At 40.4% G+C, this 15236-nt stretch overlaps 2 protein-coding genes across 2 annotated transcripts; one reads left to right on the top strand and one right to left on the bottom strand.

The window, feature by feature from the left end:
- Nucleotides 1-2223: 2223 nt before the first annotated feature.
- On the top strand, nt 2224-3204 carry LOC116248638 (uncharacterized). Its single transcript, XM_031621543.2, has 3 exons — nt 2224-2636; nt 2767-2857; nt 2957-3204. The coding sequence occupies exons 1-3, from the start codon at nt 2588-2590 to the stop codon at nt 3057-3059; spliced, it is 243 nt and encodes an 80-aa protein (XP_031477403.1). The 5' UTR covers nt 2224-2587; the 3' UTR covers nt 3060-3204.
- A 1351-nt stretch (nt 3205-4555) lies between these two features.
- On the bottom strand, nt 4556-7465 carry LOC116247458 (uncharacterized). Its single transcript, XM_031619639.1, has 6 exons — nt 7316-7465; nt 6987-7190; nt 6602-6751; nt 6244-6297; nt 5901-6041; nt 4556-4939 (listed from the first exon to the last, which is right to left on the bottom strand). The coding sequence occupies exons 1-6, from the start codon at nt 7463-7465 to the stop codon at nt 4556-4558; spliced, it is 1083 nt and encodes a 360-aa protein (XP_031475499.1).
- Nucleotides 7466-15236: the final 7771 nt, after the last annotated feature.

Genomic DNA, 15236 nt, shown 5'->3' on the forward strand with positions numbered 1-15236 from the left:
CCACAGGAAGTGTTCATTTGCCTTTGCTGTATCAACATATTCATTGCCATTAAGCCCAATTAAGACGAAACTAAAAGAGTGATGGAATTTGATGGTGGTCAGATGAAACTCGGAGTTTTCCAAAGAAATTTCCCTTTGTTTTCCCTCAAAAGCACAAATCCAGGAGAAAACGAAGCACAGAAAAAAGTTGATGGTAGATGGTGTACAACTATGACTCTACTTGATAGTAAGAGGCTCAAATTTCTGAAAAATCCGTTCAGCCTATTATGTTGTGAGCGTCTAAATTTCAAACGTGAACATGTTTCTATCGTTTATCCGAAAGTTCAAAAGTTAAACGTGTTTCCGTCGGAGACTTGAATTTATTTTGTCGCCATGACTTTATGTCAGCCCACAGATGGGAGCACTCGGATTTTTTACTTTCTGGCAGAACGAGGGTCCGATACTTTTGGGCACTTCTTTGTGCATCCCATCGTTATAGCGATCAAATGCATGGTGGCTGAAACTGGGAGCGTCATGTAAAACCACCTTTCCGACTCCCATATTTTTGACCTCATTCAGCCAAATCCAGCGGTACTAACACCAGATATTGAGTTCATTAAGGACTTCTTCAGAATCTAGTATCTAGTGAGGAGCTGTCAATTAGTGTATTGTATATCCACTGTTTACATAACCAAGACTAAACATAACTAAGACGAGTATCATCCATAGGAATTGAATTGATGATTGGACTTTCACCAACCTAACAGATGAAGAGAATGACATAAATTTTGCTATTAAAGTGAAAGCTTATGAAATCATGACAAAATAGGAAAGTATAAATATAAAATTGTATTCGGTAGGTGTGCACTAAAAAAAATAGCTTGTCATTTGCTTTATGGAGTAATAAAACATCACTATTTTGTGGCAAAATAATAACTTTAATGCAAGGGAGAATGCGTTTAGAAAAGGACTGCTGCCATGGGACCCATAAGTCTCTTTCAACCTTGGCCTTATTTATCCATGTCAATTTTATTATATTATCCACATTCTACATGAAAAACAAAACTGAGGCCATGAACCATGAGATATGTTCTATTTTGAAAATAATAAATTTTCTTGAGATGCATAAAATTACAACTATGGTCGTGCTTTTTAGATGGGTCTCAAAATCAGCGTAACTGATTTTGAGGTGTTTGTGTAGTGACTGAAGCTGAGATTTGAGTTCTCACGTTCTCAAGTTATACTGTTACTTTTGTCACAAAATGGTAAAACAAGTACCAGATATGTCTCGTTTCGTTTGTGAGTACATAAATTTTTTTGTGCCACAAACTCTAAAAATTCATTCTGAAAATGAAAGTTAAAGAGTTCTTCCGTGCTTGTTTTAATCCATGTCTGAAACTGATTGTCGATCACAGCTAGTGAGAAGTCCTGCCCAGTAGATAACTCATAATGAGTTCAACTCTATTGTGAGTTACTTCGTACTAGACGGAGCCTAAATATACCTATTTTAAAACGTGTTTTTTTTAATATAACATAAATATGCAATAACTTTAAAAATTTTACAAGAATATTGCCAAAAAATTGACTTGTTTACGGATAATCGGCCTACATTTTCAAAATGTTTTCATGCCATGGTTAAGAAACCGGATCTCAACGTATCTTTAAAGGAGTTGGCACAATGGATAAGGTGGAGGCTAGTTAAACTGTAACACTTTTAAAAATTTAGTCTCGTATTGAAGATTGTGAAGGATCTTCTGAACTCCTTTAAAATAAATTCTCTGTATTGTAAAAAGATGTTACAATATCTAACTTAAAGCATAAAGGGTGCACCAAATGATGGAAGAAGGAATTAGCTTAACTTCATACTTACCTTAGACGCCCTTTTTGACTTTGAATTATTTGAACTTGATCATGATTTAACAACAGAATATGCTTCTCTTAACCTAAAGTTTATATATTCTGTTGATAAATGGTGATCAAGTTCAAATAAGTCTTCAGTCAGAGAGGGCGTCTAATTGAACATCAGTTTCTTCGTCAAACGCGAAACCGCAATCTCTGAAAGCATAAACATCCTTTAATGAATGATTAAAATTTGAAATCCATTTTACTTCAAAACCACACCCACAGAGTAAATAAACAGCGGGTTTGAGTTTGGTATCTACCCTCAGCGATCAAAGGCAAAACTTCCCCAAAGTGTTTCTCTAGATTTTCCTAACTTCTATCATTTCCATGATTTGCTTCTCCGTCGTCAGCAAAGCTCACTATGCTCTCTCTCTCTTCTTCCTTCCAACCTATGGGCAAAAAAGCGGTGGCCTTTCTCCACTCCACCCCACTCCCCTCCCCCCGTTTTACTTCTCCGGCCAGATTCACCCGTACCAGCCCCCACAACTCTACCCCCCCAAATCCAGGAGCTGCTCCTGGGTTTCTTGCTAGGGCAAAAACCAGGGGCAGTTCCCCCAGTCTATAAATACCATTCCCTCCCCATCTTTTCTCTCCATCTGATTTCTGCAACTCCTCCTACCTTCTTTCTCTCCAGCAATTCTACTTCGGTTGTCTACCATTTTCTCCCTTATTCCTTTTTCTACTTTGTCAGAAGAGAGGAGAGATCATGGACTCTGTGCGCGATTGGATTCGAGAGAACAAGCTCACCAGCATTGGTAAGGGGGGAAGAGAAAAATTCAAGCCCCATATCTCACCTGAATTTATCCTTTTCCATCACCTTCACTTTCTTCTTGTGGATGTAAAATGTGCAGTTGGATTGACTTCTTTCTTCCTTTTGCTTCTCAGGCACATTGTGGGCAACGGCTGTTGGTGGCTCTCTCCTCTATTCGGGTCTGAAGTCGCCCCTTAAGCCCAGCCTTCGCCTCATCCATGCTAGGTAACCCTTAGTTTCCTTCTTCTTCTTCCTCCCTCTCCCTAGAAAACTCTTTCTAACAAGAAGGGAAGGAATCTGAGAAATTGGTTTTTCTTGCTGCAGGATGCACGCACAAGCACTCACTCTGGCCGTGCTTTCCGGTGCGGCGGCCGTCCATTACTATGAGAAGAAGCAAGAAGCGGCGGAACATAGCAAAATGTATTAGCATATCAAGGCCTTAAGACGTGAGTGGCCTAGTTATAAATGTATATGGGTATGAGTGTGTTTGTATCTATGAGATTGAGACATCTCTGTACAACTTGAAGTTGGTGATCTTCAATATTGTTAAGCATTATCAGTTCCTTCTCTTATTTTCTTGCGAAGCAGCCTCGTTCCTTACCATTGTATCATTTACAACAAGCTGCGAAGTTGTAGAGGTGGAAGACCACCCTTGTGTCGGTTGAAATATACGCCACTGCAATCTGAAACTTTTTTGTGCCCAGTGTTTTACATTAGGAAAGTAGCCACTCAACCCACCCACTGAGTGCTTGTTTCCATCCAATCACCATCTGTGAGTTTTATCCGCACAAATCTACTTTGTTAAGACAAGGAAAACAACCAAATTTCAAGCATGAAAAGGTCGACACGTATGAACAGGAAGACACCAAAGCAGTGTGCCCGGAACAGAGCATTCAGGATGGTGGGACAGGAGAAATGGTGTACTGATAATGAACAGAAGGCCAAGCCTTTTGGGTCCATCTGGACGATGCTAGTGTAATAAGCCTGGTTTTGGCATGTTCAGGTTTTGAACTTAGTTCCTGAGCTGGAGCTGTTTCCAAGCAGTTCAAGACAGACGCTTGATACTTTTACTAGCATAGCAAATGATGTTTTTCCGTCTTGAAGGGTTTCTCCTCATCCCAGTTACAGATCTGCACAAACAGTTGACCACAGATGCTGTTTGGAAGGCAACGACTAATTATTTGATCGAAATGATGGGGAAAAAATTCTTCCTTTTAAGACGGGGAAAGCCATTTGAGTTTGGTGCACCTGGTTGAGCCAACTAGACGGAACTCGAGCTAGATATTATTAAATTGTTGAACGGATTTGCTATTTTTACTTTCAAAATATGCCTACTCGTCTGCCCTCCTTAAACCTTACGGATCTGATTGTTTCATGTCTGTATAAAGTTTTAAATTCTGCTCAACGGTGCATAATTTAACCTTCACCAAATTCTAACCTTCACCAACCTATTGAAACTCATGGCGCCCACAAGATTTCTCTGCTTCTAAGGAATCGCAGGCATGTAGTTATTAGCGTTGTGGGCAGGCAAAAATCAAAGGAATCGTGCCAAGGGACACATCAATTCAATCAAATCCTCCCCATCAAAACACTTAATATTCTTCAATTTCTTCCCTTCATATTAAATTGGCTCAATTTGCAAGTAGGACAATCCTGCAGTTTTTTGCTCAATTTCTTATACATCGAGCCAACATCCAATTCGATATCTATTCAGCCATTGTTTTTCATATTAAAGATATGTGGCAAGAAGACCCTACCCTCTTTTAACTTTCATTTTGGTCCAAGATGCATATCTTATAAAGACAAAAGAAAAAAGATAGAGAGATCTTAACATAAGCCCAACCTAACTAACAAGGTGCGCAGTAGCATATACCATATAGCCCACTTTATTAAATCATTCCAAGCAGCTAGCTAGAAAGAACATCATTTGCAGTTGGGGTTAAGGCCAGGGCCACCATAGAAGAAATAATACTCCAATGGCTTCCCTCGCCGGTCATGCTGGTCGAGGATGTCATAGCACTTTGGCTTGTCGACCTGGTAGCCGTAGTACTTGGGGTCCGACTTCCTGTAATTTAAATCGACCACTGCAGCGTTGGACAGAACACTGGCCCTCCTGAAGCCTTCCCCAGGGAAGGCGCCGCTTCCCATCTGGGTGGTGGTGTGAGGCCCCGCCGGATTGGCGTTTATGACTTCCCCTCCCCACTCCACGGTGCCGGCCGAGCCTCTCAGTCGGCTGAAGAGAATGCCCGGCCAGTAGCCAAGGCTCTCGCCCTGGTAGACGAACCACCAGTTGCCGTCCTTTGGGTCCTGCCACCAACACAGTTAAACAGAGAAAATTACCAGTAATCTTTATAATCTGTGAAGCCATGGAAGTCCACCCTCAATCTAAGAAGTAGAGTCCTTGCAATGGAAAAAACGCCGGTGCAGATCAAACTGCTGCACATTTGACCGCCGGCCTCACTGCACCAACCCACTTGATCACAGCAAGGATGTCAATCATCAGATTTGAAATTTCCAGCCTAGTACTGTAGCCTTAAACTATCCAATTTATTTGGATATTCACATATTTATATTCAAAACCAGAATTGAATCTAAATAAAGAAAAGTTTAGTTTATACTTTTTTCGAATCCAAATTGCAAATTTAAAATCCGAATCTGATCCCAAGTCGTCTTTTAAAGACGCCTGAACCATGCACTTTATTATATATTAAAAACCAAATTTATCATACATTAAAATCGAAACACGAATTAAAATCCAATTTTGAACCCAGTCCAAATTAGAATCTGATCATATGCCATCTTTTGAGTCTAAATCCGATCCAATTTCTTAATCAGATATATGTTTTTTTTTTTCTATTTGATTTTTTTGAAGGAATTCAATTGGATATCAAAACACAAATCTGAATCCAATCTATTGACGTTCCTTATTTGAGCAGTGGTGTAGTTAGAAATTTTTAGTCGAAGAGTAATGAACCATGGTCTGGCCTCATTGGCTTGAGGGTAAGGCTAAGCACTTTGGGCCAGTCCATGAAGACATGATCCATATAGCAGGACCAAGCCATGTTGTGGGAAATGTAATACATAGGGCCAGTTTGGTAAAGGGAACAGTTTTTAAATGTTTTATGAATCTGTTGCAAAGATTTGGTTAGATTCATATAAAACACTTTAACAAGTATTATATGAATCTACCTCAAACTTTGAGAAATATTCATGAAATGATTACAAATTGTTCTTATTACCAAACAGCTCTACAGAGTACTCCAATTACCTTGAAAACTGTAAAGTTTGCCGTGTAAGCAGGTCCATCCCGTTGAGAAATGGTTGTGAAGAATGCACCGAGCGCGACCTTATGGCTAACTTGCACAAATCCTGGGCAGTCCAGGTTGTAGCACCCCTTGCCATTAGCACCCTGAACATAAATTTAAGTACATGATAAAAACAAATAAAAATTGTATTTTATCGCCAGAAATGTCATTAGAAACATTTTTTCTTTCTTTTTAAATTGAAAAAATCGACCGTTATGGATCGGTGTCCTTGTCTTATGAACAGACATTTAATTAAATAGAGACAACACAAAATGAAGAACTATTCCAACCATGATTTGTGCTAACCTGCCAATAGGTAAAGAGTCTGGTTCGATCATCCCCGAAAAGTGATGGGTACACCTGAGAATTTTGCATTTAGGAATAGCATCAAAAATCAAAACACAGTATAAAGTTAGACATCGTTATTAGGAACTAGCAGAGTTAGGGGCTGCAATCAACTTGTAGCCATGCATGATGCATGCCCAATACAGATCCAGATCCAAACATGACCCGACTTCTGTTTTCTTGATCCAGTTCACATCGACAACGGTCTTTTGCAGATTTGGATTTGGATATGGAAGCTCCAGGATCCGGTTATCTGGATTTGGATCTGGCCTGGAACTCAGACTTAGTTTTGAGGGAGAGAGAGAGAACGAGAGAATACCATCCAACCACAGTGAATGAATTCATCATCCCTCTTAAGTAGCACCTTGCTGCTGCTAAACTCATTGGGCTCGGTGTGGGGGTTCCAGATGTTGATAACTCCGCTTCCTCCCTGGAACGCACCATCATAGTCCGTCTTTAACAGAACCAACTGCATCACCACAATCCACAGACAGCTCATGCTTAACCAAATCCAAAGAACTTCAAGAGATCAGAAGAACAGTGAACAGTAAACTTGTTTGACAATATGTAAATAACAGTAAACAATCAGAACACGCACGAATACAATATAAAACATTCACTCGAGCCTTTACTTCATGGGTCGGATCCACGTCTGTTGAGTCAGTGGGAGAAGCGGCAGTCTGAGTTCGAGTGGTTCTGAGTACAGGGATCGTTCCCTCTGGACACGACCAACTCTTCAGCAACGCATGCTGAGAGTAGTGCTCATGCCCCAATGCAGTTGTCTTCTGCGGTGTCTCTTCTGGAAAAACAGTGGGTCGCATCTGAACAGTGTGGTTTCGAAGCAAAGGATGAGTAAAAGCAGGTTGCATATAGAGGTCAACACAGTCGACCGAGTCCCCTTGATCGCTCTGCAGAAAAAAACAGCGCTAGGGTTAAGTTTCTCCAACACTGGTGTCCATCCGACGACAGCAATGGCGATGACGGTGACAAGGATTCATTTAAAAACAGAAAGTGTTGAGATAGTGATAATAACCAGGACTGTGCTGATGCTTCTTTTGTTGTTAATGGTGTAGCGACGCTCGTCCTGTGGAACGCTTCTCGCTACAGTGACAGCCACCCTTGCATAGAGAAAGCCAAGAAGGAAGATGCCTAGAGTACTGAATTCTTTCCGGCTGTTAGCCATGAAGGTGATGGTGTTCCTGCTTCTGGCGTTTGCGGTGGACTCATGCTTGGTGGTCTCTTTATAAAGAAGGGCATTAATGCTTCCAAATGTAACGTCTGTTGATTATTTCAAGAAGTGGGATACACATGGAAGCAGCTCCTCAGAATATACTTTATCTCTTTTAGGGTCTAGTTCAGGAACAGAGGGAAAGCTCACGAACAAGAAAAAAAAAAAAAGACTTGGCAAGTCTCAGCTTTATTTCAAACTTACAGAGAGAGGTAAAATTCAAATGGGTGGTTACTACAGTGAGAAAGGTAGGAATCTGAAGTGAAACTATAAGCAAAGCAAAGACATTTACAAGCGCTAAATCTGTATTCCACATAATTTAAGCATCTACTTCCTCTTCTTGAGTGAAGAAAACAGTACTGTAAATCATTGGATTTCATAGAATAAGTACTGAGGAAACTCTGTCGCCCCTTGACGTGTTCATACAAAAAATGGAAGTCTCAAGAAGAAAAGGAGACATGTCAAGAAAGTTTAGCCATGCGTTTGCCTGATTTTGACAAAAAGAAAAAAGAAAAGATTTCTTTCTTGACGTAAAACATTTTCAAGATCCTTACAAATCCGGAAAAACAAAAGTGGAAAGGAAAATTAAATCGTGACACTTCAATTAACAAAACAATTTGGATCAAACTTAGAGCACATAACAACCAACACAACGTGGCGTGACGGTGCTTCGCTAAGTTGAACTAAAAATAAGTTCCAAGTATCCTGACGTGCGATATCTGAATTTATATACACGTAAGGGATGCCTGCGTTATTTATTTATTTATTTCTGATAGATCCCAGACCACTAGATCAAGGATAAAGATCAGTCACTTTAAATTTTTGCTAAAAATATATTTTTAAATAAAATAAAAAACATCCTTATATGCTTATAAAAACTAACTTTATATAAAACATGCCTTAGTTTTAGTTGTTTCAATGAAAATTGGAGATTTGATTAAAATTTTGATGTCATATGAGCCATTCAATTTTATTTCTTATCAAAACACGATTAAATAAAAAATTAATGAACTTAATATATATTTCCCATCCCCTTGTTCTAGAGATCATATATATTTGTAAGCTCAAATTATAAAAGAAATACCTTAAATCGTTGCATTTAAGTAATGTGGTTTTTATTTTTGTCCTAATAATCTAGGACTTTGTAGAATAATTTAATAGGTATTTGAAGCTCAAACTTGTCTCATTTCTTTGTCAAAGTGTATGAAGCTCTAGAGAGAGTGGCATAGGCCAGACCCACCTGTAATCAACTTAATATATCAGCCGTTCATTAACGATAGACTGGCTCAAATATTCGGGAGGCGTAGGTCTGACCCACCTGATTGACGGATTCAACATGGTCGACAGCTAGTTGGCTCGCCCGTTAATTTAATGGGCAGGGTCAGACCAGGCCGGCCAGTTGCACACGTCTAAATTTGCCACATGTTTATCTCGATGCGAATAGAAAGGAAGCACATTCACTGTTTTGGGGATGATTTTTTTTTTTTTTTTGCCAACCATCAATTCCTAAAATATATCCCTAACATGTGTTTTCTTCACTATAATGTTGCATATTTTATATAATATATGATTTGTGGATTTCATCAACTAAATTTGGATGAAAAAATCCTTATACACCATGTCTAATGAATTAGATTGAATAGTGTGTCTAATCACATCCACATGATAAATTGCATCAGAGGGTTGTAATCCTCCTTATTCTCTCTCTCTCTCTCTCTCTCTCTCTCTATATATATATATATATATATATATATATATATATATATATATATATATATATATAGAGAGAGAGAGAGAGAGAGAGTCAATGTTGCAGATATAAGATAATTTCTGGACTAAAATTCAAAAGTTTATTGTTAAAAGGGAACCATAAGTCACTGCTCAAGCTAACATAGAACATTGCGCAACTGCTACTAATGCCGATGTAGTGGTCAAATTATATATATATATATTTGTGACCATTAACATCGGCATTAGTAACAGTTTATGTTGTGCAATGGTTTAGAGCAGCTGTAGCGGCATTTTTGGGTCATTTTAGCAATAAATTTTTAAGTTTTAGTCCGGCAATTACCCTATATATTTTACATTGGCTTATGATTGGGCTTGGGTTTGGAGGTGTATACTTTCTAAGACCTATAGCGGTGATTGTTTTCGCAGGTACGAGACCAATATCGATGACCGTGTTCCGCTAAGATCACTTCTGTGGACGGCATTCGTATTATCAGGTAAGCTCGAGCTGAATAGTCAAGTACCTCGTTGCTCGTAGATGTGTTCCATAAGAGGGAGACTACTTGACTACTCGGGCCAAGTAGTCGATCTCCCTCAAATCCAGATCCCACGTCTCCCTTTAATTTACTTCATCATGGTTGGCATCACACCTTTTGTTTCTTAAGCAAAGACCAAACCCTTCAAATATTTATGATTATCTATGTCTTTATTACTTTTATATATCTTTCAATTAGCCAGGAACATAATTTGATTTAATTCAAACTCGTACGTCAAGAAATTTTATCATTTGTTTTCTTAGTCTAAATTTCATGATGAGCATCTTGAACATAAATACTCATTCTGGCTAAATCACATCAACTGACTATCTTAACAGTGCTGTGACTAATTCAAACTTTCAGGTTAAGATTCATCTGTCTTTATGATGCAGGTGACGACTCCTGATAGGTTGAAATGGCAATAAAAAGTTTGGCTTTGATGAAGCGATTATCGGCAAAACTTCTCACATTATATATAGGAAAGGGCGATTTCGTGCATGCTGTGGAACAAGACAGGTTCACATTCTCGATTTTTTTAAAGCAGTTAGCTCAATTTTTTTAATGGGAAAACGCATTCACCAATCATCGCATGCCTACATAAGAAGATCACGTGCCATTCTACTCCTCAAATTGATAGCTTATGTCTTCTACTTGACGTAACCATCTGAACAGACACCACAACCACCACAGAACTGTGATGTTCAGTTTCTCAGAAAACTGGTAAGTGAATCTTTTTACATGATTTCATGGCTTTTTTGCCAGGCAAAATATGTGATCACTTCACCGTCTAGGTGAGCAGCATAAACCCACCATCAGATTTGAACGCCGAGACTTTCACCCAACTCTTTATCCCTCTTATAGTCACTGCTCCACCACTGATGATAGCAGTTATTGAATAGAGTATTTTAACGCTTGAGCCGATCAATCTAATCTTGTAATCGCTTGGACTAAATTAGTAACCTGATCACTTGATTTGATAGACTCCAACCCGCCGATACCCATCTTCAGTTTGACAACCACAGAGAGACATAAGATAGTAGCTGGTCCTAGCCGTATGTGGACACTATTTCTTACAGATTTCTTATACACATGGTGACCACGCGGACCCGTAATTCTATATAAGATGCGAGGCAAGAAGAAAACAGAACATATACACTTGCTTCATCGTAAAATCTTCTGCATCGCTACGATAAACTACACGTGAACCATTACAAGATACTCACAGGAGAATATTTTATTGCTGCTATCGCTATCTTCCTCACTGTATCAACGAGATTCCCCTCACCACCTTCCTTGCTATTAACGTCGATATCTTCTTGCGCAGGAGAACCGGCCATTGGTTTTGGCAAGTTGCCTCTTATTTTCCGGAGCTGACATCCACCCATTTTAGCAACTTGCCTTCTCATCTCTTTACTTGAGCAACCAGCGATAATGTGGATCAGCTCATAATAATCTGACCGACATTTTGTATGAGAAAAAAAATTGATACAGTTCCATTAAACGCCTACTTAACGATCAATATCAGCAGATTTCTGGCCGTGGGATCTATACATTCAACCAACTTCCAAGCTTGCTTCTTTTTAAAAGTACAAGCACAGATGCTTCAGATTTATACGGGTATTTTTTTTTATTGTGACTAGTAATTAGTATTGTGATCATAGATAAGAAAAAGAGTAATTGGTGTAACTTTTGTAATTAACCATGAGACAAACTTGATTGCATGGTCTGTTCATTCTAATTTTCTACAATTGAGATTAGGTTTTAGTGGCAATTAACGAGTAACAGTTAATGGACATTGAAGATGAAATTTTTGCACAACGTCACTATCAGTGAAGGGCATTAATCGTGGGATGTTAAAAAGTGGAAGATAAGATAAAAGTTGTAGCCCCGGCCTTATCTAAACTTCATGCTGCTCCCATTTTGAAAAGTTAGTTCAGTAAAAGCCAGGAACAGCTTAAACTTAAATTGTTTCTCCAAGTAAAACTGATCAAGCTGCTGATCAATTTGCATTTCTGATGTTACAACATGTAATTAATTAGACATTGAGCTAAAAATTTGAATGGCTATTTCTCCTGTTCTCAGTATGAGTGTTTATTTTCTTTTGTTGGACGATAATGGTGTTGGAATAAAGAACAAAATGTGCTTTCCGAATCATTACTTATAGAGTGGTAAAAGGAGTATTTCATCCAACTACACCATTAGATAACTAAAGCTCTTGGCCTTTTCTCCATCTGCCAAAATCAAGGATTGCTTTCGGTGCTTCAATGTGCTAACGGGGTTTGATTGCCCTAATCTTCGAACCCAAGATTGGCCACCTACTAGCCCTCTACCAAAGCCCTTGGACCAACTCTGAGTCATTACCTGTAGACACTGTCTAATTGCTTACACTCAATTCCAATTTACCTTCTGCAGCTGTCCGTGATGTCATATTTCCCAACTATTGGGTAACTTTTAGCTGATCTTTACTGTTCCTTTTTGACAGAAAATTGTCATTACATTAGAAATATCTTTTGCTTCTTCTTTTCTTTTTCAAGAAACACTAGTAAAAGCTACATTAGAACCACTCTGAAGTTTCCCTTGAACATGATTTTAGGGAGAAAAGTTGAAAAAGCATGAGAGCTATTATAAGGACTTCAGGAGCATACACAACTAGCCACAAAGACAAGTACACGGATCTGGCTAGGCCCTCACGGTATCCTAATGTTATCAAGCATCATCCCGACGGTTTGTCCGTATCAATAGTGATAGACCACTTCTTTGAAGTTTTATGCAGCCCTTGCCTTATAATGGACAAGAGCAGCTTGCTAAATGCTTAAAAGAGCAGCAGTTTTACGCGTCTTTGAAAGGATTGGCATTGGCACTTCCCCAATGTCGCCAAATACGGGCTCCCAACTATTCCATTCATATCAATATATTTTGGCAAAGAGAAATAAGAACAAAAGGTGCGCGATAGACCCAGTAGCCTTTGTATGTTTTACTGTAACGCCTTGAACTTTACAGATCACATGTTGCTCCTTGTCTCTCTTCGTTTCTTACAATGGCAGCTAGAGTAGATATCTTGACGCGCACAAGAATGCTTCCTACTTGTTTGAATTGATAAAAAAACATACAAAACTTAATTACACAAAGAGAGAGAGAGAGAGAACAGCTATGCAATGGTAAGAGACGTAGCTAACTTTCTATTCTACTGTGGTCCAATATGAAAACGCAGAGAATTATTTACTCTTTCTCTCTCTCTCTAAGTAGTTCCTGCTTCTCCACGGGGGGAGATGTGCCACCCTTAAAGTGGCAGCAACAGAGACGCGACCAAATAGGGTACGGTGGTACCATGGCACCTCAGAAATGCTTTAGATGAACTTTAAGGGGGTCATCTTGTGAAGGGGAAATCAGGGTTTCCCATTTCACGTTCTCCTCACCCCAAACAGACAACTACCGCAGCAGCTGAGCCATGCCCCAGTTTCGTCTTTGCTCATGAGAGAGGGAGGAGGAGAGAATTAAAAAGAAAAATATCCTTGATGGCGATGGTGATGGTGCAGAGAGGGCAGGGGAGGAGGGTCCCCTCCACTCCCTACCAGAAGCAATGGCGGGTGGCAGCCCGGAAATTTGCTCCAAGAGGGGGCCCGATCAGTGAGAGCTTCTCGAAAATTTGGTGAAATGTGAACCAATCAACTTCACATCTAGAGAGAGAACAAAACATCCAGGACTGCCAACCTCAAAACACCCTGGCAGCTGAAGCTTGGATGTATATGGGTTTGATGTTTTGTTCTAATGATTTAAGGGCACTCATGTGAACAAGATGAGGGTGCATGACCACATGCTTTGTCCGTGAGCAATGGAGACAATTCCCTCCCCCTTAACCAAGAGAGAGAGAGAAACGCCTTCCATGGTGCGCTCAGCTGCATGAAAACCGGGAGCCAATTGGAAATGTATGGATCCAATGGTCTCTTGCATTCCTCCTCCTCCTCCTTCAGGATTTTATCTCCTGCGTCCATGCTTTTCTTGAAGATTTAACTCCTGCCTGATCCGTATTCTTCCTCATGGACGATAAATAATGGAGACGACACGCTTTCAGAAAAAGGACCGCTTGCGCCTTTGTTAATTGGTCCAACCGCTGCACACTAAGCTCCGCTGCGAGGCTCCCCTCTTATCATTACTTCTTGTTGCATGCTAGGTGCGTTCCAGGGAGATGAATATGAGAGGGATCTTTATCCTTATCACGAGTGTATATACTTGTTAATGTCTTATTCCAAGGACAATTTAACCACATCCTTGGTCTCATTGTGCATGTAACTTTAATTATGATCTCAGCTACAAGCGAACATGCTTACATAATTGCTGCAGCTAATTTAATATAATGTTAAGTTCCTCAAAATCTGTGCCCTCCCCACAAAATGTGGCGTGCAATTCAGGACGTACCCTGCCCAAGGCCATGAAGCAATGCCCATTTCCAGGCACCCCAAACACTGCGTAAGTTTCTGACCACTAAAAGCTTGCAACATTGCTGTATCTCTACTTGCATCATATGCTAACTCTCAAAGTCAATTCTTTTGTAGAATAAATGAAAAGAGCTAGCTGCTTACATTTTGCTAGTTCTAGTGGGGCCGGGGTGAGCATGGTCAAGGACGACGGTGCGCGCGTGCGTGCACCGCCACGAAAAACACGGCCAAGGCGCACCCATGAGGGTTTGCGATCAAGAAAGATGACAAGGCATGAGGATAAGGGGTGAAGGAGGGGGCCTGGAAGATCCCGGCCCCTTACCCAAATCCTTTTTCGTGCAAACTTTTGCATAGCTTAAACCGGTCGGACCAAAACAAGCCTGGCCGGCCCTAGCTAGGTTTAGCATGTGTCTATTTGAGTTGATCCGCTAGTGGGACCGGTCTTGGACGGACCGGACAACACCCTTCCACATCGAGGACACGAACTTAATAGTCATGACATTCATATATATCCCTCACATTCAACCGACCCAAATATATGCCCACCTCGAATTAAAATATTTTGATTAAGCAACCAGGAATTGAAGTCCATCGGTCTATATCTTCTCCCATGTCTCTATCTCAAGACTTTAGGCGATCAAGGTGGGCCGGACGGGCCTTGTATCTTATACACCCACCCCCCTAGCCCTGTCAGAGCCCTCAGCCAAGTGCAGGTCTGGGCCCAATGGACGGGAGAGGGGCCGGCAACTGCGGCCAAGCTACAGTCGCAGGGGACCCCATCGACGGCCGATTCTGGTGTTGGTATGAGGGAGGGGAGAGTTGAGTAAAATTGGTCGTTTCTGGTTAGTGGTAGAAGGGGTAACTAAAGAGGGAACAGAAGTGAAGTGAGCAAGAGGGGAGAAGGCACCGGCGGCATGAAGATGGAAGGAAAGAAAAGAAGGTGGTGTTTGTGGGCTTAAGCAGGTAGAGCAGCAGAGGCAGAGGCAGGCCAAGACAAAAGTCACAAGGCAAGACCCCCGTGAGGGC

Source organism: Nymphaea colorata, chromosome 2 (genome assembly GCF_008831285.2).
Source record: "Nymphaea colorata isolate Beijing-Zhang1983 chromosome 2, ASM883128v2, whole genome shotgun sequence".
Lineage (NCBI taxonomy): Eukaryota > Viridiplantae > Streptophyta > Magnoliopsida > Nymphaeales > Nymphaeaceae > Nymphaea > Nymphaea colorata.